Consider the following 27,233-nt stretch of genomic DNA (forward strand, 5'->3'; position numbering starts at 1 on the left):
CAGGTGCTCAAGGCTTCCTTGTCACCATCTAGTCTACTCAGATCATTGGGATGTCTCCCATGGAGGGTCATACTCATTCCACTGCTTAATGTTTTCTTCCAGAGTGATGATTTATTGTTCTGAGTTGGCCTCACATGTACGTGTTCTGGTCTGTATCTCTTATCACGATTGCATATACACACATGGAGTGCTGAATCCTGTTCATTTTTGATGAAAATATATACTTAAAAGTTTTATCTGTTTTTCTTGTTGTTTTTTATTGAAGTTCATCGTCAAAGAAACATTTCCAGAAGTTGTATTTCAGACATTGTAGATATATATCATATAATCATATATGTCACAAATCTCAGCATTGAATATATCTGAGGTATACACTTATAGAAAAGAGTGAAAGAAAAAAAAAACAAGCAAAACGAAAAGAAACTATGTACAAGTAGGGAGTGATTTTTTTTTAACAACATATTAAATGATTTGTGAGAATAAAATCGGGCCTATGAGGCATTATGTAGTTAAACCATTTTTCCCAGTATGAAGCAAATTGTTCCAGATTATGATTATCTTCTCCATTTTGTAAATGTCCATTGTAATTTCCATCCATGCATTTAACCTTGGGCTCTCCTGTGATAACCATTTCCTAGTAACAGTCTTTTTACCAGCCGCCAACCATATATTCATTAAATATTTATATTTTTGCAACCATTCTTGAGGTATATATCCAAAATATATGGTCTTACTCCCCAAAGGTATTTCACATTTAAAGATGTCATGTCGGGCATTGTGTATCCCCCTCCAATAGTCTTTGATAACAGGGCAGTCACAAAAAATATAATAATGATTTGCATTTCGATTTCCACAGTTTCTCCAGCAAACCGCGAGGTTACTATCATAATGGGATACCTAAGAGGGTGTAATAAAATATCTTATCAAGTTTTTCCGTCCGAACTCCCTCCATTTCTGTGAACTGGTACACTTCCATTGATACCTCCATATTGTTGTCCATTCTTCCTCAGATATAATTATCCCTCCTTCCTTCCTTCCCCCATTTTGTTTTAATGTATGAAGTCAAATGTATTTTAAGATTTGACAAATCCTTATTCATGCTTGAAATAATTCTACTACCGCTATCTGAATTATATGCTTTTCTAAACAGCTCTAACATGCACGTACTTGCCTTGGTTACAATTTTAAGCATCCTATTAACATACTGTCGCATCTATATATACTGATAAAAATCTTGTTTTTCTAAATGTTTCTCTTTCAGCATTTCAAAGCTGAACAGTGTTCCTTCTTTCATTATGTTGCAAAGAACTGTTATTCCATTAGCTGTCCAGTCCTTAAATCTAGCATCCAATTTATTTGGTGTAAAATCCGAGTCATATGCACACCATTTAAGAATTGCAGTATCTCCCTCGAGATTATATTCTTTTATAGTAGTTTTCCATATTTTAAGAGTCAATTTCACCCATGGATTATTAATAGTATTTATGTACCTTTGCAAGTTATTATCAGCCAAAATTGCTTGTATGGGGAAGGGAAGTACCCGCTCCTCAATGTTTTTCCATTGAGCGTCATACGATGGGTTGCTCCAGCATATCACAGCTCTCAACTGTGCTGCAAAATAATAACCTCTAAGAGAAGTTAGGCCACATCCACCTTTTTCCTTTGCTAATTGCGAAGTTTTGAGATGAACTCTAGGCCTTTTACCTTGCCAAATATACCTTGATAACATCTTGTTCCATTCATTGAATTGATTTTGATTAATCTCTATTGGTAGGGTCTGAAAGAGCTATAACAGTCTGGGCAGTGTATTCATTATAATAGACTCAATCCTTGAACTGAAACTAAAAGAAAGGAATCAGGTTCCATCTTGCTATATATTCCTTAATGTTTTTTTTTTATATAAAGGCTGATAATTACATTCTGATAATGTTGCCTAATCTTTTGGCATAATGATGCCCAAATATTTGAAAGACCCTGTTTGCCATGCCCGGGGTTATCTACTTTCAATTTCTCTTGCTGGGCTGTAGTAATATGAAAGTAATTGGGTTTTATCTATGTTGATCTTTTATCCTGATAATTGACCATATTGTTCAAAGGATTGCATCAATCAGGTAAAGAGATCAAAATATCATCCACGTAACAAGCCGATTTATGCTCTGTCCCTTTACTAGTAATTCCCCATTTTGTCTCATGTATTGAGATAATGGTTCCAGATATAACGCGAGGAGTAGTGCTGACCATTCACAACCCTGTCTTGTGACCCTTTCTAGGGTAAGACTATTTGATTAAATATCCATTGATTTTAATCCTAGCAGTAGGGTTGTCATATAGTGCCTGTATAGTTTTAATAATTGTTATGGAAACCAAATCTATGTAAAACTCTGTAAAGAAATTTCCAATTAACCGAATCAAATGCCTTTTCAGCGTCCACGCTTATCACTATTGCTTTGATTTTACTTTTTTGTATTTATGATCCATAATATGAAGTATTGTGCAAACACGAGGAAATCTGCAGATGCTGGAAATTCAAACACACACACAATGCTGGTGGAACACAGCAGGCCAGGCAGCATCTATAGGGAGAAGCACTGTCGACGTCTCTGGCCGAGACCCTTCGTCAGAACTAACAGAAAGGAAAGGTACTAAGAGATTTGAAAGTAGGTGGGGGAGGGAGAAATGTGAAATGATAGGAGAGGACCGGAGCGGGTGGAGTGAAGCTGAAAGCTGGAAAGGTGATTGGCAAAAGTGATACAGAGCTGGAGAAGGGAAAGGATCATGGGACAGGAGGCCTAGGGAGGAAGAAAGGTGGAGGGTAGCACCAGAGGGAGATAGAGAACAGGTGGCATGATGGGCAACTCAGTATGTCAGGGATGGGGTAAGAAGGGGAGGAGGGGCATTAACGGAAGTTAGAGAAGTCAATATTCATACCTTTCTTTCTCCCTTATCACTATTGCTTTGATTTTTTTTGTATATGAATTTGTATACAAGTTCCCTCTCTTCAGCAAGAGTCATTCCTTTGCCGCCCGGCTGGCAGTTTCCGCAGCCACAACCCCCGCATTTTGGCTCGCATGCTGCACCAATACTATCCATTTCTGATTTCCATGCTCGATTTCCATAGCGGTTTTCTAGAACACGAAAGATGACATCTGCAGTTTTATAAGTTTTGAGGCGAAGGTCTCTTCTGACTTTGTGGTCAAGACTGTCCAGCAGTTGAATCTTTTTCACCTCTCTTGAACCGGTCGGCTCTCTCTGCCTCTGGAGTGCTTCCCAGTCCTTTCTCCACCTGTGAAAATCACGTCTGCTGCCAGGAAACTTGGGAAGGGCCGTCGGTTTCAGTCTGATGGCTGGCGTGGGAAAATTGGAGGAAAAGCCCAACTCCGTTGGTGTTAGTATTTCAGCATCCTCCTTTCTCCTTCCTTCCTTTTTCAGGACTACAGTTTATTGCTCTTGCTGTTCCAGCTCAAAGCTCACAGATTTCTGTTTCCTGGTCCTCCAGTTTCCGAGTCAAACAGTTTTGTCTAGCAGTATTTTCACTGCTCCCTTTGCACATGTGCAGCTTCCACACTCGAACGGGACTGAATACCCGAAGGTTTTAACCGGATTCCATTCAATGACCAAACAACTTTCCTTCTTTTCCATTTTTTATTTTTATTTTCACAAGTGTGGCATTTCATAGTTCTTAGTTATTAGTCAGTAGTCATAAATAATCAGTCATGTCAGTCATTAGTCTAGTCAAGGTTAGTCATAAGGCAGTGGCAGTAGCATTAGCATTAGGATTAGGTGAAAAACTGGCTGCCTCTCGGACTTCGGAGACAATTTTGGACCTGCACCTCCGTTTCTCTACTGGACCGTTATGGTTCCAAACTGGGTGAACTCTCTCGAAGGTTCGCAAGCACTTCTTAAGCCTTGCGCCATTTTCAAGAAGTGCCTGCATGCGATGATCCCGATAGCGGAGTTAAACCAAACGCAGTGACAGCAGTGTTCCTTTCCCTGAAACAGTCTCAACAATTATTTAAAGTTCGGCATCTTACCGCGGGTTGTGACGCTGCTCTCGGACTGCCACTGTGACGCTGCGGGGTCCGCCCAAATGTTCTGGGCAGAAACCGCCCTCAGGCAGTAGGTTCCGTCCTCTCTGCCAGTGAATTCTTGCTCTTCCTTGATACCTTCCTGAAACTCAAATTTGACTTGACAATCATGCACATTTGGTGGAGATGGCCGAGAGAATCTCTTCCCAAAGACTGAGCAGGTGATCGGCCTCTACCCAGTGTGAACTCGCTGGTGTCTCAGTAGATTAGATGACAGCGTGAATCCCTTCCCACAGTCTGAGCAGGTGAACGGCCGCTCCCCAGTGTGAACTGACTGGTGTGCCAATAGTTTGGACGACTGTGTGAATCCCTTCCCACAGACTGAGCAGGTGAATGGCCGCTCCCCAGTGTGAACTCGCTGGTGGTTTTGTAGATCAGATGACTGAGTGAATCCCCTCCCACATTCTGAGCAGGTGAATGGCTTCTCCCCAGTGTGAACTCGCTGGTGTCTCTGTAAGGTGGATGAATGACTGAATCCTTTCCCACAATCTGAGCAGGTGAATGGCCTCTCCCCAGTGTGAACTCGTTGGTGACTGTGTAGGGTGGATGAATGACTGAATCCCTTCCCACAGTCTGAGCAGATGAACGGCCTCTCCCCAGTGTGAACTCGCTGGTGTTTTTGTAGATCAGATGACTGACTGAATCCCTTCCCACATTCTGAGCAGGTGAACGGCCACACCCCTGTGTGTACTCGCTGGTGTGCCTTCAGTGTGGATGAGCAAGTGAATCCCTTCCCACAGTCTGAGCAGGTGAATGGCCTCTCCCCAGTGTGAACTCGCTGATGTACCTTCAGTTTAGATGAGCAAGTGAATCCCTTCCCACAGTCTGAGCAGGCGAACAGCCGCTGCCCGGTGTGAACTCGCTGGTGAGCCATTAGATCAGATGACCGAGTGAATCCTTCCCCACAAATTCAGCAGATGACCAGTCTCTGCCCCGTGTGAACTGACTGGTGTGTCCACAGGTGGGAAGACCGACTGAACCCCTTCCCACTCACAGAATAGATGAATGGCCTTGCCCAGTGTGTAGCTTCAGTTGAGATTACCGAGTGAATCCATTCCCACAGTCTGAGCAGGTGAATGGTCTCTCCCGTGTAAAATGATGGACGTGTCAATTGGTCAGATGACCGAGTGAATCCCTCCGCAAAGTCTGAGCAGGAAGGATGGCTGATTGAATCTCTTGCTCCTTAAATATCTAGACAGAGACAGCACAACTGGTGTGTTGAGTTTGAATTCCCATAGACAAATTCCTGGTCGATTTTAACCTGTGAAATGATTTAAAAATCCATCAGTGGGTGAAGGACAACATTTGAGATGAGATCACTTGAGTTGCCAAGGTGTGATCCGACATCACACTGTTACAATGAAGTTCAACACAAGTTGGAGAGAGAAATCACCTTCTAACTGGGCACAGTGCTGGTATCTGGAATGACCCTCAAACTCTCTGATGGTCTATAAGAGTGGGACACTTATGCCATCTCCAATCTGTGACTTGGCTCTGTTTGACTCTGTCCATTTGAATTAGTCCCTCTTCCCACTGAGCTGAAAGGGTGTCTGGCCCCACGGTAAATAAACCCTCTCACGTAAATAGCCTTTGTTGACGTGCAGCTGGGGTTTCCCTTTATGTAATGTTAATATAAAGTGCCACAGTTTCAATGCCATGTCAATATCTCCTGACCTGGCTGGTGGCATAGTGGCATCAATGCCCTCCTTCAGGATGAAAGGTCCCGAGTTCGAATCCAGCCGGCTCCCCTGCACGCATTCCATCCGTGCTGGGTTTCGAGCTGGTGATCTCTTTGGAAACTCACCCAGCAGAAGTTTCCCCTCATGTTCCCCTGAACGTTTCACCTTTCACCCTTAACCCATGGCCTCTGGTTATAGTCACACCCCATCTCAGTGGTAAAAGCCAGCTTGCTTTTACCCTATCTCTAACCCTCATAATTGTAGTATACCTCCATCAAATCTCCCCTCAATCTTCCACATTCCAAGGAATAAAGTCCTGGCCTGTTCAATCTCTCCTTATAACCCAAGTCCTCCAGATCTGGCAACATCCTTGTGATGACAAGGAAGGGGTTAGGGAGAATTGAGAGTGAGGGAGAGAGGGAGCAAGAAGGGAGGGCTGGAGTAATCTCGGGATTGCTGCCTGTGCCACGCGGCAGTGACAGTAGGAATGGAATGAGGTGGAGGATAAATGTGTGGCTGAAAGATTGGAGCAGGGGGCAGGGATTCAAGTTTCTTGATCATTGGGACCTCTTTTGGGGCAGGAGTAATCTGTACAAAAATGACGGGTTACACTTGAAACCTAGGGGGATTAATATCCTGGCGGGAGATCTGTGAAGGCTACTGGGGAGACTTTAAACTAGAATGGTTGGGGGGTGCGAATCAAATTGAAGAGACTAGGAGAGAAGTGGTTAGTTCACAAATAGAGAAAGCTTGTAGACAGTGTGAGGAAATCTAGGAATAATGGTGCATATTTCCCTGAAGGTGGAATCTCATGTGGTGAAGAAAGCTTTTGGTATGCTGGCCTTTATAAATCAGAGCATTGAGTATTGGAGTTGGGATGTGATGTTAAAATTGTAGAAGGCATTAGCGAGGCCAGATTTTGGAGTTTTGTATACAGTTCTGGTCACGAAATTATAGGAAAGATGTCAATAGAGTACAGAGGAGATTTACCAGAACGTTACCTGGGTTTCAGCACCCGAGTTACAGAGAAAGGTTGAACAAGTTAGGTCTTCATTATTTGGAGCGTAGAAGGTTGTGGGGGGACTTGATAGAGGTATTTAAAATTATGAGGGGATAGACAGAGTTGACGTGGACAGGTTTTTTCCATTGAGAGTAGGGGAGATTCAAATAAGAGGACATGAGTTGAGAGTTAAGGGGCAAAAGATTAGGGGGCAACAAGAGGGGTAACTTCTTTACTCAGAGAGTGGTAACTGTGTGGAACGAGCTTCCAGTGGAAGTGGTAGAGACAGGTTTGATTTTGTCATTTAAAAAAAAATTGTATAGGTATATGTACAGGAAAGGAATGGAGGGTTATGGGGTGAGTGCAGGTAAGTGGAATGAGGTGAGAGTAAGCGTTCGGCACAGGCTAGAAGGGCCGAGACGGCCTGTTTCCATGCTGTAATTGTTATATGGTTTTACCGCGTACGATTCTGGTCTCCATATCCGACAGCGGGGAGCTTTAACACATACCGGAACCAACTGCAGCTCAACCCCAGCTGATGCGGGTGTTTCTCCTGTTCAGGTGGCGGTGAGGAAGGGGTTAATCTCGGGTTTGTGTAAATCCAGGGCCGGGTGCAAGTGGCAAAGGGCCGGGACCGAGCCGGACAACTGGAGGCTCCGGGCTCTCCAGTCTTGCATCCCTGGCGTTAGTTTTGCACTGTGTCGGGATCGCGGGATCAGTTTGTTGTGGTTCCCCAAGCTGGGAGGGTGGACGTGGGTGAAGGGGGCCTGTCTATGTGTCGGTGTGGGATGAATGGTCAGAAGGGTGTGGGGCCACTGGCGGGACGGAGGGTGGTTGGGGTACTGTGAGTGATATGACGTGGGTGGATGGGCAAGGGGTAAATTACGTTGTCAACGAGGGTGGATCTGGTCCAATGAATCAGACAGCTCAGCTCGCATGTCCTTTCAGGAGGCCACAATTCTCTCATCATCTTAATCACTGACTAATCTTCCTGTTAACATTGAGTTTGTTACAGAGCCCCAGAGTCTGGGAATGGCTGGGTGGTAGGAATCAGAGGGTGATGGTGAGAGACTGTTTCTTAGACTCGAGTCCCGTGCTTAGTGACGTTCCCTGGGGTTACACCCATTGCTACTTGTCATCTATGTCAATAATTTGGTTGAGAAAGTACAGGGTATGGGTAGAGAGTTTGCAGCAAGTTCAAACAATTAATGTTTTTGAAAGACAGTCAGTATAAACACTCCCCTCTCTTTCCCTCTCCCCACTCAGAACTGACCAAAAGCTGCATCAGAGGATGTAAGATCTTGAACTGAGTGACCACTGTGAGGGAATGGGAGTGGTTTCAAAGGGCTGGGCTGCTGGAAGCACATTACCAGACCTGGAGTGATTGCAACTGGGTCTGACAGAGGCATAACTGGTTCTTCTGGGCACATTCAGTCTCACTCCCCACTATTACCTACCTTCCTTTGTACAGGTATGTAATGTCTAAAGGACCAGTGTTTGAGTAAATGAGACTCACCAAACATTCTCCTGACTGAATCACTGGAATCTCCGAGTCAGATTGGTTTCTCTCCAGTCGGTGCTCTCAGTCCTCGGGCTGGTACACTTGTTGCTGTTCCCTCGTCTTCAGTCGTGGTTTGCCTCCAGTTGGTGTTTTTCTTCCAATAAATCTCTCACCACAGGTCTAACTTTAACCAGAGAGACAATGAAGCACATTAATAATGAAAAGGAGAACTAAACTTTTCTGCTTAATGTTACTAAGAACAAAACTCACTGAAATTTAAACACTGAAGGCAGATTTAACGATCTCAGTGAACAATCTTTTATTGTCCCTCACATCTCACAGAACGATATGGGATAAGAAGGAGCCATCATTCAGTCATGGTAAGACATAAGACAGAATTAGGTGATTCGATACATCTGGTCTGCCCATCATTCAACCACGGCTGATTTTTATTCCAACACCATATCCCTGTCTTCCCCCTGTAAACCTGAAGCTACTCAGCAATCATGAATATATTAATCTGTCACAAATATATCCAAATTGGAGCCTCAACCAACCTCTGTGGCAACAAATTCCACAGATCAGACACCTTAAGGCCAATTTCTTTTTTCTCATCTCAGTTTTAAAGAAAAGCATCTTTACTCTGAGACAGTGCTGTCAGATCACAGACTCGCTGTCTAATGGAAACATCCACTCCATGTCCACTGTATCCAGGCTTTTCAGCATTCAGTCGGTTTACTTAACCATACATCCCTCCACCACCCCCACCATCCCTCTGAACTCCATTGAGCACAGGTCCAGAACCATCAAATGCTCCTCATACATAAAGCCGAACATTCCTGAGATTACTTATGTACACCTTGTTTGCAACAACTGTACTGAACACATTTCCAGGAATAACAAACAAATTGGTATCAGGATAATTTAAAGGGAAACATTGTGCTTTCTTTTGTGTTCTACTATCACATGTGTTGGCGCGTGGCCAAGTGGTTAAGGCGTTCATCTACAGATCTGAAGGTTGCTAGTTCGAGCCTTGGCAGAGGTTGCATGTGTGTCCTTGTGTCCAGATCAGCACATCACAGGAAACATTCTCACCCCGAGACTTCCCAGTCTCTCGGTAAAGCAGGCAGTGAAATCAAAGATCCCCACAACCTGGGACGTTCTCCTTTCTCACCCACCCCAGTCCGGGAGAAGACACAACAGCCATAAAGCTCCAGGTCAAATGTGAGGAGCCTCAGGAAACGAGGCCAGTTGGGGGGAAGTTAACGGGACTCAGTGGCCAACATCAGATTTCCCCAACAGAACATGGAGGATGCGTGACCACCCACCTGGAGATTGAGAACATGCACAAAGAGATTGTTACATCTATGGTTAAATGGGAGGGGCAAATGGGATCACGTGACTGGTGGGGTCTAACATCCCAGGCATAGTTTCCAGCTTCCTAGCACTCTGTGGAAATAAACAAACTTGCCCCTCACATCTCCTCTCACCTTAAATGTGTCAGACATTTCAAACCCCCATGAAAAAACATACCCTCTGTCCACTCTACCTATTCCTCTCGTAATCTTGTAAACGTCCATCCAGTCTCACCCCAGCCTGGAGAAAACAACACAAGTTTGTCCAGCCTCTCGTTATAGCTCATGCCCTCTAATCCAGGGAGTATACTGGTAAACCTCTTCTGCGCCCTCTCCAAAGCCCGGATATCCTTCCGAGAATGGGGGCGACCAGAACAGTATGAAACACTCCAGATGTGAGCTAACAAGTTTTACAAAGCTGCAACACAACTTCATGACTTTTGAACTCAGTGCTTCAACTAATAAAGACAACCATGCCATTTGCCTTCTTAACCACCCGCTCAATCTGTGCAGTCTCTTTCAGGGAGCGATGAACTTGGAGTCTAAGATCCCTCTGACCATCGACTCTGCTCAGGGTTTTGCATTTAACACTGTACTATCTCATACATTCAGGGGTGCAGTGCTACCAGAGCTCACAGCAGCGCCGCTCTGACACCTCTGTAAAAAAGTCAATATAAACAAGCGCGGAATTTAACAAACCCGGATATTAAATAGAGCGAATTTTACAGAAGCGGGGGTGTTGGCTGGTGGGGAGAAATACCACTAATAACATTAGGATATTTGATTGTTTTTGGTGAAATCCTGGAGCTGTGACTGTTTTTTATTTAGGTATTTGTGAAATTCCTTCTCGCTCGTCCCGTTGTCCAAGGAAGTTGGGAAATACCTGTACACAAATGCAAGCATTTTTCCGCTCTTTCCAATGGATACCATTGGATTCCAGGAAGGAGCTATATTAAGCACGGAATGAACATCGAAACCCATGTTTAAGAGTCGAAAATAATGAAAGAAAAATTCACAAGCTAATCATCCAAAATCCTCTTCTACACCTGGATAAATTTAGTTTTGTTTTGGAAGCCAAATGGAAAAAAAATTCTAGGCTACAAGCTAGTTTTACGTCATTTCATATCATTAGTAGCTGATTAACTCCTTGGCCTCGCTCCACCAACTGTAGTTGATTGAAAAGAGGCTCTTTTTCACTTTGTGTTGATAGGAAAAAGAGTAACTTAGTGAGGCAATGAACGAGATGAAATGCATTTCCAAACCTCCCAAGTGGTTGCTCTCCTCCCATTAACATTTGTCACTTCCAAAATACAATATTTTCTATTCGTATAGTTGCGATAATAATTTATGTAAAGATTCAAGCTTCTTTATCTTTTTATATATTTAAACACTAAACTGGATGTATGAAGGTCGAACCATGTAACACCAGACGTGTGAGGATATTTTGTGTATCGACACTCACAGGTACACTTCAATATATTGAGAAAGGGATGGAGCAGTGGACCCAGAGTGAAGTGATAAGCAGGTGAGAGGACGTACAAAGACAGAGGGGATGAGAGGGAGTGGGACGGAGGGGTATGAGGTAAATTTGTTCACCGGAAGGGGAAATCGATATTCATGCCATCAGGGTGGGTGGGGGCACCCAGACGGAATATAAGTTGCTGATCTTGCACCCTGAGGGTGGCCTCATCTTGGCAAGGGATGGGATGACACGTCGGAACGGGAATGGAAATCGGAATTGAAATGTTTGGACACCGGGAAGTCCCGCTGGGAGTGGATGATTGAAAGATTAATTTATTATCAAAGCAGGAATTCATAAATAACGCTGAGTTTTTTTTCCTTTTCCGAGAACCACGAAACAAAGAAATCGTGAAAGTCGTTCAGAGAGAGAAAAAAATGAAACTCCCTCCCCACCCCCCCCCCCCCGCATCAAAAAGGACGGCATCCCAATCATCAACCCCCAAAACCCACCCCGCCTCCCCGCACAAAAGGGTAGAAAAATATCGACACCCGTTAAAAACGTTCCTACCCGACACAACTGCGGAGGAGCCGGTGTCACCAGTGTCGAGGCGGCCGCATCGGGAGCAGCGGACACAACGGGCGACCCCGGAAGATTCACAGGTGAAGTGTCGCCTCACCTGGAAGGATGTTTGGACAACGGAGAGAGTTCGGCCGTCCGGCCCTTTCACTGTGACACCCCGAACTCCACATCAAATCCGTCCAAACGAATCTGGGCGAGCTTTAATGGCCAATAAATATAATTCCTCTCAGCGATCAGCTGTCTGAGTGATTCCCTGACTCTGAGAGGAAGGGGTATCTATGGTCCACACTGTCAGGGTGTTGAATTTACCAGGAGACAAAGACTGCAGGGACGAGAGGTTTTCTGTTGACTAATACACTGTGTGTGGATCCCGCTGGCAATTCTGGTGTTGTGACCCGAATCGAGACAAACACCACGCTGCCCACTCCACCAACAACACGGCACAGCCGTACACATAACAGGGGACTTTACGTCCCACAACACTGGATTCAGTGATGAAACCCCTGATTAATGTTGTCGTCTCACCGAAAAATCCATTAACCCTAACCCTGCAATATGGTGTAAAATCCCGCTCCCCATATTAACACGGGTTATACAGACCAAAGAGCAAACTGCCGGAGGAACTCAGTGGGTCGGACAGCATCTGTGGAGGGAGATGGACCGTAAACATTTCGGGCCGAGACCCTCCCTCTGGACTGAGAGTGGAGGGGAAATAGTCAGAGAAAAGAGGTGAGGGGTAGGGATGGGGCATGAGCTGGGGAGTGAGAGGTGGATTCAGGTGAGGGGGGAGGTGGAAGGTGAAAATAGTGACAGGGGTGGGAGCTCAATGGTTGGGGCAACACGGAGCTGCAGAAGATGGAAATTAATTCCATAAACAATGAGGTTAGAGAGTATTTGTTATAGAGAGTGCAATGAAGATTCACTTGACTGATCCCTGGAGAGGTGGGGTCATAACCTGAAGAAAGATCAAATGTGGTAACTCTAAATGTCATTTAGAGAATCGAGGACTGAGAGGTGAACACATTGAAATGCAGAACATCATTACCGGTTGAACCAGTGATCCCAGTCTCTGAAAAAGGGGATGGGAATCGAGCCCGTGACTCTGTGACCTGGGGGTGGAGGGAAAGGGATCGCGGTAGATATGGTATGGAAAAGTAGACATGTATCTGGTGTAAATATGGAATAATGTGGGGAATGCGGCGGATGGGTCGGGCAGCATGTTAGGGCCGAGGAGCAGAGTCACCAGTTCAGGAGGGAGACCCTCCACCCGTCACCTGATCCCGTTTCCTGTTCACGTTTTTCTGCAGATCTGCAGTATTTGCGGGTCACTGCTCGACGTGTACGTGTAGCTTCACCTTTGTCCCTTTCAGAGAACGCAGTGAGATCCGGATCAAATAGCTCCACACAATTAAATTAGATTATTACATTTACACAATTAGAATAGCTTATTACATTTTTTTTATATTTTTGTACTATATATATATATATATACTTACTTTAAGTCACAATTGTTAAGGTCCTTTCTTAATTAGGTTCTACTGCTACCGCAGAGACAACGAATTTCATGGCATATGCTGGTGCTATTAAACTTGATTCTGATATTGATATGGGAGACCCACCGCCAGTCACCTGATCCCAGTTACCGCAGATCGTAATGTGAGATTGAAGCATTTTCCATATATTTGCTTTCCACAGAAATGACAACTGGTCAGTTTCCTTCTGTGGTTCCGGAGCAGAAGCTCAGTCTGTCTAATATTTCCACACAATTAAAGTGGTGTATTTGTTTATTATCATCACGTACTGAGCTACAGTGAAAATCTTGCCTGATGTAACATCCACACAGATCGATACATTACAACAGTACATTGAGCTCATAGACAACAAAAAAATAACTGTAACAAAGTATTATGGCTGCAGAGAAAGTGCGGTGCAGATAGACATATGGTGCAGGGTCACGTCGAGTTACATTGTGAGGCCGAGTCCATTTTATCATTCATTTGGCTTATAACTGCAGACAGGAAGCCGTTCTTCAGCCTGGTGTTACGCACTTTAAGGCTTTTGTATCTCTCCGCCAATGTGGGAGCGGGTTTGCAGCAAGAATGTCCGGGTTATGAGGTTCTTTGTGTACATGGCCTGCTTTTCCGAGGGAGGGTAAGTGTAGGGAGAGTCCATGGAGTGGAGGCTTGTTTCTCTGATGTTCTCTGCTCTCCAAAGTTCTCTGCAGTTTCTTGCAGTCATGGGCAGAGCAGAAGCCATACAAAGGCATGAAGTATCGACAAGGAGCTCAGAGACCTCGGCCTTCACCCTGCCTTGTGTAGCTGGATCCTGGACTTCCTGTCAGATCACCAGCAGGTGGTAAGAGTGGGCTCCATCTCCTCTGTCTCTCTGACCCTCAGCACACATACCCCACAGGGTTGTCACTTTGGCCCTCTCCTTTACTCTCTGTGCACCCATGACTTGTGTTGCCACCCACAGCTCCAATCTGCTAATTAAATTTGCTGAGAATACTACATTGATTGGCCTAATCTCAAATAATATCTTTCAATCGATCAAATGCCTCCTGACAAGGTTCAGTCCAAACAAACTTTTCACCCATCTTCAGGAGATTAGTCAGAGGAAGAGCGAGAGCAGGAAAGTTCTTACAGAACTTACGATAATATCCATCCATTCCCAGAAACCTTCTAAGAGCCTTCTTACCAATCAGTGATATGCTCTTCCCAAGTGTCACTCCCTGTGACTAAGTCATCAATATAGGCATCTGTGTGTTCTAACCCTCGAATTTCAAAATTAATCATTCTCTGGGATGTTCCTGGAGCATTTTTCTTTCCAAAAGGCAAAACATTGTATTCATACAACCGAGATGGTGTCGCAAAGGCAGAAATTTCTCTATGTCTGTCCGTCAATAGAACACACCAATACCCTGTCAACAGATCAATCTTTGTAAGAAATTAGCTATTCCAACTTTATCGATGCAATCATCTATCCTAGCGACAGGATAGGCATCTGTTTTTGTTACTTCATTTACCTTCCCATAATCTGTGCCCCTGAGACCTACTGAATCTGTTTCCACGCTTACAACAATTGCTCAGCCAATTTACATTCTCTACGTTCATGCGATATGGGTGTTGTTTAATCGGTTTGGCTTGACCAATATCTGCATCATGTAATGAGACCGTGGTTTGCTTGCGAACATCGGGAAAGAAATCTTTAAACTTCAGAATTAATTCCTTCAGCTGTTGTTGTTGCTTTGGCTGCAGATGAGCCGACTTGTTATCAATGTTTTCTGGAACAACGGAGTTCATTAGCCGAACTGGGACCACGTTTGGCTTGTAAAAAGTCTCAGACGAGTCAATTGTTTCAAGCTCAGGGTTGCCAGATTCATATGTTTTGACAACAACACACACAGATGGTGCCTGATTGTCAAAACAAGGCTTTATCATATTTATGTGTGCCAGGTGTGTTAGTTTACGTAGGTTGTGTGTTGTAATAACATAATTCACATCATTAAATTGAGAGACTATTTCATACGGTCTATTGAATTTCACCTGAAGTGGATTCGTCAGCATAAGGCAAGCACCTTATCTCACACCTGGTATTTTCTTTCACAACCCTGCTTATCAAACCAACACTTCATTTTGTTTTGAGAAATCTTTAAGTTTTGTCTCGCTAGACCACAGAATTGGTGTAGTTTATTTTTGAAATTTAAAACATAGTCTAACAAGTTAACATGTAAATCCCTACCAATCCACCGCTCCTTTTACAAGGTCAAAGGTCACCTCACTCTGCGTCCAAATACGAGTTCAAATGGAGTAAAGCCCAATGATTCCTGAACCGACTCTCTTACTGCGAACAAAAGCAAATGTATTCCTTCATCCTAGTTGTTTCCATTTTCAACACAGTATGTCTTAATCATTGTTTTGGGGGTATAGTGAAATCTTTCTAAAGCCCCTTGTGATTCTGGATGGTATGTAGACGATGTAATTTGTTTTGCTCCCAGTTCAGAAACTACCTGCTGGAATAACCCAGATGTAAAATTACTTCCTTGATCAGACTGGATTTCTTGAGGCAAATCGAATAAAGTAAAAAAAAACTCAGTAAGAGCCTTCGCCACAGTTTTAGCTTTAATATTTCTGAGAGGCATTGCCTCTGGGAATCTGGACGCAGTACACATAATAGTTAGCAGATACTGATGGCCAGCTTTAGGCTTTGGCAATGGGCCAACATAATTCTCTATATCTTTAGAAAAGGGTTCACAGAATGCAGGTATAGGTCGGAGTGGGGCCACTGGGGTGACCTGATGAGGTTTAGCCAAAACTTGACAACTGTGACAAATCCCAGCATTAATTTCTGGTTTACCCTGGTTATCCCTGCTACTCTTTTCGAAACTCTTATTCAGGGTAACCATAACCTTATGAGTTAAAGCAAACTGATCTGCTAATCTAGCAGACTCCTGCATAGTGGCAGCATCATTTCCATCTAAATACATCTTTATGTCATCAGGGACACACTTTTTGGATTCTTCAGTTAAAACCAACTCGTTCAAGCTGTTAAAATCATTATTTATATTTTTTATATGTGCACCAGCGGGCAATACACACAAATTACTCATAAGCAAATTCCATATAAGTCTGTTTCACAGGTTTCTTCAAATTTCTAAACTTTTGCCTTTATGCTTCTGGGACCAACTCATAAGTTTTGAGCACAGCCTGCTTCACTAGGTCATAATGTGTGGTGCGTGGCCAGCTGGTTACGGTGTTGAACTAGTGATCTGAAGGTCATGTTTTCGAGCCTCAGCCGAGGCAGTGTGAGTGTTTTTGAGCAAAGCACTGAACCACACACTGCTCCTGCACGTTTATAGCCCAGTGGCGATGATTGGTGCAGTATAAAAAATCAGCTGCTTCATCAACTGGCAAAGCAGTATAGGCATGCTAAGCCTTTCCCTTTATCACACTTTATGAGACAATTTTCTGTCTGTTTTTCTGCCTCTCTAGCCTCAAACTGCCTCTGCCTTTCCGCAGCCTCCATCTTTAATTTTTCTCACTTGTACTGGAGCTCAAGCTCACGAGGTTTACTTTCAGGAAACCCCTCCAACTCCTCCACTTTAAACACCCCCTCAGATACATAATGTTAAGCTGTTATCCTCTGCATCTCCTCATTGTCAATTTCACCTTAGCAAGTTTTAACCTTTCAGCAATACTCAACAACTCAACCCTTCTGGCGTCCTCTAATGCCACAGAGGTTGGCGCTTCCTGACATCGATCAACATCCATTGCTGCAAATTTTCCAAACAGAAATAAATCAAAAGAGATTTCCCCAATGAAATTGATAATTAATCAATCCTCAAATTTGATCATATCCCAGAAGCAGGCCCCATTTTGTTACGAACCTTAACGCTTCAGAAACGAACCAGCAGCAACAGACTACTACTGGAGTCTGTTTTTGATGTGAAAACAACAATGCTTATTAGTATCCATTTATACTATAGTAACTTCAGCAAATTAAATGAAAATTAACAGTGTTATGTGTATATATGTGTGTAAATATAACTCCCAAACTATTGAGCTCGGGGGAAACAAGGCTTGGAGTCTTCAGATGGTAAAGTATGAATGTTCAGTTCATCCACAAAATAGGTGATGAGAGAGATATTTGTAATTCAGGGTAAATGTCGAGAGAAGGCAGTTATGTCGAACAGCAATGGAGATGAGGCTGAGTACAGAGCTATGGTGGAAATCTTTGTCACATGGTACGAGCAGAATCATCTGCAGCTTACTGTGAAAAAGACTAAGGAGCTGGTGGTGGACCTGAGGAGGGTTAAGGCACTGGTGACCCCTGTTTCCACCCAAGGGGTCAGTGTGGACATGGTGGAAGATTACAAATACCTGGGGATACGAATTGACAATAAACAGGACTGCTCAAAGAACACACAGGCTGTTTACAAGAAGGGTCAGAGCCGACTCTATTTCCTGAGGTGACTGAGGTCCTTTGACATCTACCAGACGATGGTGAGTATGTTCTACGAGGCTGTGGTGACCAGTGTTATCATGTTTGCTGTTGTGTGCTGGGGAAGAAGGTTGAGGGTAGCAGACACCAACAGAATCAACAAACTCATTCGTAATGCCAGTGATGTTGCGGGGGTTGAACTGCACTCTCTGACGGTGGTGTCGTAAAAGAGAATGATGTCCAAGTTGCATGCCATCTTGGACAATGACTCCAATCCGCTCCATAGTATACTGGTTAGGCACAGGAGTACATTCAGCCGGAGACTCATTCCACCGAGATGTAACACTGAGCGTCACAGGAAGTCATTCCTGCCTGTGGCCATCAAACTTTTCTAATCTTCCCTCATAGTGCCAGACATCCTGAGCCAATAGGCTGGTCCTGGAATTATTTCCACTTGCAAAGATTAACTTATTATTATTTAATTATTGATGGTTTTATATTGCTATATTTCTACACTATTCTTGGTTGGTGTGGCTGAAATGAAACTCAATTTCCCTCAGGATCAATAAAGTACGTCTGTCTGTCTGTCTGTTCTACAGGTTCCACAGTGGTAAAATGAGAGACCAGTTGCTGTAGATTTTATCAGTCATCTTTACAAATCTACATACAAATTATCACCAAAAGTGACTTGTCATGAGGGGTATCATCTTCAAATGAATGACCACGTCACACCCAGGCAAGGGTTAACACATAAGTGGACTTCACAGGATACCTCAAATCAGATACACGTCTATGGATCAAACAAGGGGACAACCACACATTCAATGTACAGTGAATGGATAATTAACCCACCCTTGTGGGCACAGGAAAGTTCTAAACAGTGACCTTTAGCCACTAGTTCCCTGGTTTCAATCCTTCCATTTTTCATCCATCTCCATCTGACTCTGAGTGTCTGTGTCCTCGGTTAAAACTAAACAAGCTGCGAGCGATGTAAACAAGCTGCAAGTCAGACTGATTCACCTTCTTAATTTCTCTTAAAATGAGTCCATATCAAACGAAACCTAGGGATTCATAACAATGGCCACTCCCCACTATGAACTGACTTGTGTTCCAGTAGTTGGGATGACTGAGTGAATCCTTTCCCACAGACTGAGCAGGTGAACGGCTTCTCCCCAGTGTGAACTTGCTGATGTCTCTGTAGGTTGGATGACTGAGTGAATCCCTTCCCACAGTCTGAGCAGGTGAACAGCCTCTCCCCAGTGTGAACTGACTGGTGCGCCAGTAGGTGGGATGACTGAGTGAATGCCTTCCCACATTCTGAGCAAGTGAACGGCTTCTCCCCAGTGTGAACTCGCTGATGTCTCTGAAGGGTGGAAGAGTGTGTGAATCTCTTCCCACATTCTGAGCAGGTGAACGGCTTCTCCCCAGTGTGAACTCGCTGATGACTATGTAGGTTGGATGAGTGAGCGAATCTCTTTCCACATTCTGCGCAGGTGAACGGCTTCTCCCCAGTGTGAACTAACTTGTGTTCCAGTAGGTGGGATGACTGAGTGAATCCCTTCCCACATTCTGAGCAGGTGAATGGCTTCTCCCCAGTGTGAACTCGCTGATGTCTCTGTAGGGTGGAAGAGTCAGTGAATCCCTTCCCACAGTCTGAGCAGATGAACGATTTCTCCCCGGTGTGAAATCGCTGGTGACTCTGTAGTGTGGATGACCAAGTGAATTTCTTCCCACATTCTGTGCAGGTGAACGGCTTCTCTCCAGTGTGAACTTGTTGATGACTCTGTAGGTAGGATGACCGAGTGAATCCCTTCCCACATTCTGAGCAGGTGAATGGCTTCTCCCCAGTGTGAACTCGCTGATGACTCAGTAGTGTGGATGGATCAGTGAATCTCTTCCCACAGACTGAGCAGGTGAACGGCTTCTCCCCAGTGTGAACTCGATGATGTCTCTGTAGATTGGATAATTGAGTGAATCTCTTCCCACATTCTGAGCAGGTGAACGGCTTCTCCCCAGTATGAACTCGCTGATGCTTCTGTAGGGTGGATGAATCAGTGAATCTCTTCCCACATTCTGAGCAGGTGAACGGCTTCTCCCCAGTGTGAACTCGCTGATGTCTCTGTAGGGCAGATGAATCAGTGACTCTCTTCCCACATTCTGAGCAAGTGAACGGCCTCTCCCCAGTGTGAACTCGTTGATGACTCTGTAGGGTGGAAGACTGAGTGAATCTCTTACCACAGTCTGAGCAGGTGAACGGCCTCTCCCCGGTGTGAACTCGCTGGTGACTCTGTAGGTGGGATGACTGAGTGAATCTCTTCCCACACACTGAGCAGCTGAACGGCTTCTCCCCTGTGTGAACTCGCTGATGACTCTGCAGGTAAGATGACTGAATGAATCTCTTTCCACAGACTGAGCAGCTGAATGGCTTCTCCCCTGTGTGAACTCGCTGATGTACCAGTAAGCTGGATGACTTAGTGAATCCTTTCCCACATTCTGAGCAGGTGAAAGGCCACTCCCCAGTGTGAACTTGCTGGTGTGCCAGTAGTTGGGATGACCGAGTGAATCCCTTCCCACACTCTGAGCAGGTGAATGGCCTCTCTCCAGTGTGAACTCGCTGATGACTCTGTAGTGTGGATGACTGAGTGAATCCCTTCCCACAGACTGAGCAGGTGAATGGCTTCTCCCCAGTGTGAACTCGTTTGTGACTGTGCAGGTGGGATGACTGAGTGAATCCCTTCCCACATTGTGAGCAGGTGAACGGCCTCAGCCCAGTGTGAACACGCTGGTGTGCCATTAGGTCAGATGACTGAGTGAATCCTTTCCCAGATATTCAGCAGATCACCAGCCTTTGCCCAGAGTGATCTGACTGGTGTGTCCACAGGTGGGAAGACTGACTGAATCCTTTCTCACACACAGTACAGGTGAATGGCCTTGCCCAGTGTGAATGTGCTGATGTACCTTCAATTGTGATGACCGAGTGAATACATTCCCACTGTCTGAGCAGGTGAACGGCCTCTCTCCTGTGTAAAATGACGGGCGTGCCAGTTGGTCAGATGACGGAGTGAATCCCTCCCCACAGTCTGAGCAGGAAGGATGATCGAGTGAATCCCTCCCCACAGTCTGAGCAGGAAGGATGGTCGATTGAATCCCTCACCCCACTTCTTAAATATCTGGACAGAGACAACAAAACTGGTGTGCCATGTTTGAGCTTCCTGGAGATAAATTCCTTCTCATTTTTAACCTGTAAAAGATTTACAAAATCCATCAATGGGTTTAGGACAACATTTCAGATGTGATTACTTGAGTTGCCAAGGTTTGATCTGGAATCACACTGATACAGTGAGGTTAAACCCAGGTTGGACAGATAAATCATCTCCTGACTGGGCACAGTCTGGAATGACCATCAATTCCCTAATGCTGTTCCTGTTTCTATAAGAATGGGGCATTTCTGCCATCTCCAATTTGTACCTTGGCTGAGTTGGACTCTCTCCATTGGTATTATTCTCTGTTCCTGGTAAGCTGCATGGGTGCCTGGCCCCACAGTAACTGAAACAGTCTCACACAAATAGTCTTTCTTGATGTGCATCTGGGATTTTTTTTTATGTATTATTAACTTTAAGTGCCACAGTTTTAACGCTATATAAAAAATTCCTGTTGAGGTGAATGGTTGGTCTCCACAGCTGTTAAAAAGACAGAGTGAATTTTTGTAATATTTCAGATTCTTGTAGAAAATTACAACACAGAAACAGGCCCTTTGGGCCATCTAGTTTGTGCTGAACTATTTAATCTGCCCACTCCCATACCCCTACCATCCAGGTACCTACATGAACCTCTGAAATGTTGAAATTGAGCTTGCATGCACTTCTTGCGCTGTCTGCTCATTCCACACCCGGAAGACTGACCGTATGAAGAAGTTTCCCCTCATGTTACCCTTAACATTTCACCTTTCATCCTGAACCCAGGGCCTCTGGTTGTAATCCCACCCCATCTCAGTGGTAAAAGCCAGCTTGCATTTACACTATCTATGCCCCTCTATCACAATCAAATCTCTCCTCAATCTGCTACATTCCAAGGAATAAAGTCCTGACCTGTTCAATCTTTCCTTATAACACAAGTCCTCCAGACATGGCAACATCCTTGTGAATTTTCTCTGAACTCTTTCAAAGTCCTTACATCTTTCCTGTAGGTTGTGAACAAAACTGCACTCAGTACTCCAAATTAGGCTTCAGCAATGTCTTCTGCAAGTCAACATAACATCCATCTTTTGTTGTCAGTATTTTTGTTCATGAAGGCCATTGGGCTAAAATCTTCCCTTCCGTCTCTATCTAACTGTGATACCACTTTCAGTGAATTAAGGACTTTCTTCTTCAAGAGGTCCCTTTCTTCTATAACACTCCCCTGTGCCCGATCAGTCACTGTGAAAGACCTCCCTTGGTAGGTCAGACCAAAGTGCCACAACTCACACTGGTCTGCATTAAATTCCATTTTCCATTTCTCAAACCATTTTCCCACCTGGTCCAGATCACACTGAAAGCCCTGATAGTCCTCCTCACTGTCCACTACACCACCAGTCTTGTTGTCATCCACAAATTTGCTATCCAGATTACTGATATAGATGAAAAACAACAACAGATCCAGCACTGATCCTTTTTGCAACCACTAGTCACAGGCCTCCAGTCAGAGAGGCAACCATCTGCTACCACACTCTGGCTTCTCCCAAAGACAGTGTCTCATTCAATTTACTGTCTCATCTTGAATGCTGAGTGACTGAACCTTCTTGACCAAACTCCCATATGAGACTTTGTCAAGTGCCTTGCTAAAGTCCATGTAGACAACATCCACTTGCCTTGTCTTCATCCACTTTCCTGATATCTTCCTCGAGTAGCTCCATTAGATTGGTTAGACATGACCTATCATGCACAAAGCCATGCTGTCTATCCTTAATCAGTCCACATCTATCCAAATACTTATATATCCGGTTCCTACACATATGTCCCAATGACTTTCTCACTACTGCTGTGAAATTCACCAACATATCACTTCCTAGCTTAATTTTAGAGCTTTTCTTGAACAGTGGAACAACATTGTCTGTCCTCCAATCCTCCAGTACCTCACCTGTCACTAAGGATGATTTAAATATCTGTGCTTGGATCCCAACAATTCCTGCACTTGCCTTCCACAGGGTGCCAGGGATCTACATTTCAAGCCCTGGGAATTTATCCACACTAATTTGCCTTGAGACAGCAAATACCTCCACCTCTGTAATCTGTCCAGGGTCTCTGAAGTTGATGCTGCTTTGCCTCACCTCTATCGACTCTGTGTCCATCTCCTGAGTCAATACGGATGCAAAACTGCTATTTAAAACCTCCCCCATCTATTTTGTCTCCCGTACAGATTACCATTCTGGTCGTCCAGAGTGGGCATGTTTCTGTTCTGACCTTCTCCACGTTTCTGTGACAGAGAAGCAGGCCAAACCTGACTGGAAGGGGAATCTGGTAGGAATGACGATGGAGCATCAATGGCTGGAGTTTCTGGGAGCAACTCGGGAGCTGAGTGATAGACACATCCCAAAGAAGTGGAAGCATTGGAAAGGCAGGAGGACACAACCGTGGCTGAAATGAGAAGCCAAAGCCAACATAAAAGCCAAAGAGATGGCAAACAAAAGAGCAGAAACTATTGGGAAGCTTTTAAAAACCAAGAGAAGACAACTGAAAAAATTGTCGGATGAGCTCACGGTGTGGAATTACGATATTGCAGTCATTACTGAGTCTTGGTAGCACCCAACTGTCTAAAGTATTTAGAGGAACAAAATATCCGGGGCCTCAATATTTCTTGAAAACCAAGGTTCCCTGCACCAGTTACCTTTCTACTTTTAGTTTTGCAGGCACGTACAAACTCTACACCTGCAAAATTTCACTTCTGAAGAACTCCCACTCACCAAGTGCACATTTGCCAGAAAACAGCCTGTCCCAATCCACACTTGTCAGATCCTTTCTGATGCCATCAAAATTGACCTTTCTCCAATTTAGAATCTCAACCCGTGGTCCAGACCTCTCTTTTTCCATAATTACTTGGAATCTCATGGCATTATGAGCACTATTCTGTGTCACCAGCCCTAGATCATTTCCTAACAGCCTATTGCACATTTCTACATTGGGAATTCTACATTCCGATTATGGGCACATTTGACAAACTCTACCCCAACTAACCCTTTTACGGTATAGGAGTCTCAGTCAATATATGGAAAACTAAAATCACTTAATATATCAAGCTTTGTTTCTTGGCATAGTCTGCGATCACTAGAGAAAAATTTGTCGCTCTAAATTCCTCAGACTGTTGGCTGGAGCCAAGTTCCTGTAATGGCTACAATATAATAATATATGTTCCATACACACTGGTTGTCTGGTGACAAATACACAACAGTGCTCTTTCACTTCAGAGCATTGAAAAGTTTGAAATAGGGACCTAAATCCTAAGAACTTTCTACAGGGCTACAATTGAGAGTATTGTAACTGGCTGTGTCACTGCCTGGTATGGGGACTGTACTTCCCTCAATCGCAGGACTCTGCAGAGAGTGGTGCAGACAACCCAAAGCCAGGACCAGCAAGCTCTGGGGCAGCTTCTTCCACTAAGCCATCAGACTGACTAATTCATCCTGATTCATCCTGTATCTCTATGTTATGTTGACTGCCTGTTGTACACACTATTTATTATGACTATAAATTGCACATTGCACATTTAGTCAGAGACGTAATGTAAATGTTTCTTCTCCTCATGTATATGAAGGATATAAGTAATAAAGCCAATTCAATTCAATTAACCCCCTCCATTATTTGTTCTGTCATTCTGGCTCCCTCTCTGCCTGCAACTTTAGTTTGACTCTCCCACTAGCACTTGCAAGCCTTACCACTAGGACGTTAATCCTCTTCTAGTTATGTTCCCCTAACTATCGAATCCCTATCACATCTTTGACTTAGCTCTGCCAGATAATTCCTCCTACAACAGTTTCTAAAGTGTCCCACCCGTTATTGTGGAAAAGTCAGGTGTTACAAATTTCAAAGCCTTATAAATACCGACTCCACAAACCTTGGCCCAACAATCAGCAGCCATGGGCTCCGCTAAGTCCCTGCCTAGCACTCTGAAAATTAAAATACATAATGCCCACAAAGCAAGAGAAGACAGCAAAGAGTTTTCAGTTAGCCATTTCCTTAGTTCGTAATGTACTTAAGAAATGTCAGGTAACAGGAATGGTGGAGGTCATTTTGAGGTCAGAAGACCAAGAAGTCCTTCCGAGAAAACTGCTCGTAGGATTGCTAGAAAGGAAAATCAAAACACCCGTTTGACTGCAAAAGACCTTCAGGAATATTTAGCAGACTCTGAAGTGGTGGTGCACTGTTCTACTGTGCAGCGATACCTGCACAAATATGACCTTCATGGAAGAGTCATCCGAAGAAAAATTTCCTGCATCCTCACCACAAAACTCAGCATCAGAAGTTTGCAAAGGAACATCTAAACAAGCCTTATGCATTTTGGAAACAAATCCTGTGGACTGATGAAGTTACAAAAGAACTTATTGGCCACGATGAGCAATGGTATGTTTGGAGAAAAAAAGGGTGCAGAATTTCATGAACAGAATACCTCTTCAACTGTTAAGCAAGGGGGTGGATTGATCATGCTTTGGGCTTGTGTTACAGCCAGTTGCATGGTAATATTTCACTGGTATAGGGAAATTGAATTCAATTAAATACCAGCATATTCTGGAAGCAAACATCACACCGTCTGTAAAAAAGCTGAAGATGAAAAGAGGATGGCTTCTACAACAGGATAATGATCCTAAACACACCTCAAAATCCACAATGGACTACCTCAGGAGGTTTTGCCATGGCCCTCACAGGCCCCTGACCTAAACATCATCGAAAATCTGTGGATAGACCTCAAAAGAGCAGTGCAGGCAAGACGGCCCAAGAATCTCACAGAACTAGAAGCCTTTTGCAAGGAAGAATGGGCAAAAATCCCCAAACAAGAATTGAAAGACTCTTGGCTGGCGACAGAAAGCATTTAGAAGCTGTGATTCTTGCCAACAGGGTTGTTACTAAGCACTGACTATGGAGGGTGTCCAAACTCAGGCCCTTTTCCTTTTTTATTATTTTGAAACTGTAAATGATGGATGCAAAACAGTAATCTTGCTTAAAATATTAAACAATGTGTCATCTTTAACTTTATGCCTTTTGGAAATCAGGTCATTGTTTTACTCGCTTAGCTGTTCTCAGGAACAGAAATTTTGAGCAGGGGTGCCCAGACTTTTGTATGTCACTGTGTGCAATTTTCTTGCTAAATGATGCTTTAAAAAGTCAGACTTCCAAATATCACTCCCCTTCTTCCCACTTGCAAATTCTCCAGCAAATTTTGCATCACCAAAATGCAAACAGGTACAACCAGTTTCTGTATTTTACATAAATATTTCCGCTGAACCCTCCCTCAAGTGACGGACGGTGATGAACTCGGTTATGGCAATGCCAATGAATATGAAGGGAAGGGCAGCAGTTTGACTCACTAGAGTCTGGCATATTTGTGATTTGAAGGCTACTTGTTGCCCAGGATAAAGGTGTTTGATATCATTATGTACCAAGACAGAACGGGTCAAAACATGTCCTCACGTGTAGAAAAGTCCAGAACAAGAGGAGGTAGAACAAGCAACACACACAAAATGCTGGAGGAACTCAGCAGGCCGGGCTGAATCTATGGAAAAGAGTACTAATGCTGTTCCAGCATTAAAAGAGTTCCAGCTTCTGCAGATTTTCACTTGCTGCGGTTGGAGATAGAACAAAATTGATTTTCTCAACAGCTGATAGAAAGATTTTGTTCTCTTTTTCCGAGTTCCTAATCCTTGCATTCAGATATCTGGAGCTCAGCTCCGTCTGAGAGATCTATCTGCTCCCGTTCCCTGATTAGCCGGAAGCTCCCCGGGGCCCGTGTACGGATCGTGGGGCTGAGAGAGGAGAAAAAATCTGGCCTGTGCTGAGTTTGCGGGCGACAGCCTCCGGTTCTCACAGCAATTGTCACCCAATTAGAGTCAGAAAAACCCTTACCTTTCCGATCCTCCCGACATTTTGTATACTGCGCGCATGCGTATTTATCGGAGACGGCTGCGATCCTGACGCCTGCGCATTTGATCAGTGCTTCAAACGACAGCGAAATTTTAAACGTGGTGATTTATGGGTAAGTATGGTGCCATTAAAAGATTCTGCAGGGACCGGTTCCACGTCCATATCTCAGTTTTTTATTCTGTGTAGAAAACTCAGCAGCTTTCTTAACGCAGAAAGCGGCTCCCATAAACGATACACTCAATATCAACAGGCATTTCGTGTTCTGAAACAGATCTGAAACAAAAGAGATTCTGCATTTGCTGGAAATACAAAGATGATTACACACAAAATGCTGAAGAGGCTCTGAGGTTCAGGCAGCAACTAAGCAGAGGAGTACACAGTCTAGACATGCTGAAGGGGATCGGCTTAAATGCTGCCCATTTATTCCTCTCCACATTTGCTGCCTGATCTGCTGATAATCTGCAATGTTTTGTAGAAATTAACCATTTTGTTTTTCGATTAACCAGTTTCCAAATGTTTCTCATC

General features: G+C 44.1%; 1 protein-coding gene and 1 pseudogene across 1 annotated transcript; both read right to left on the minus strand.

The window, feature by feature from the left end:
• Positions 1-344: 344 nt before the first annotated feature.
• LOC132389565 (zinc finger protein 664-like) lies at positions 345-5,848 on the minus strand (annotated as a pseudogene).
• On the minus strand, positions 5,208-26,731 carry LOC132389567 (gastrula zinc finger protein XlCGF26.1-like). Its single transcript, XM_059962044.1, has 4 exons — positions 26,691-26,731; positions 15,438-20,842; positions 8,281-8,449; positions 5,208-5,346 (listed from the first exon to the last, which is right to left on the minus strand). The coding sequence occupies exon 2, from the start codon at positions 20,393-20,395 to the stop codon at positions 18,671-18,673; it is 1,725 nt and encodes a 574-aa protein (XP_059818027.1). The 5' UTR covers positions 20,396-20,842; positions 26,691-26,731; the 3' UTR covers positions 5,208-5,346; positions 8,281-8,449; positions 15,438-18,670.
• Positions 26,732-27,233: the final 502 nt, after the last annotated feature.

The sequence above is a fragment of the Hypanus sabinus genome, unplaced genomic scaffold (assembly GCF_030144855.1).
Source record: "Hypanus sabinus isolate sHypSab1 unplaced genomic scaffold, sHypSab1.hap1 scaffold_603, whole genome shotgun sequence".
Classification (NCBI taxonomy): domain Eukaryota; kingdom Metazoa; phylum Chordata; class Chondrichthyes; order Myliobatiformes; family Dasyatidae; genus Hypanus; species Hypanus sabinus.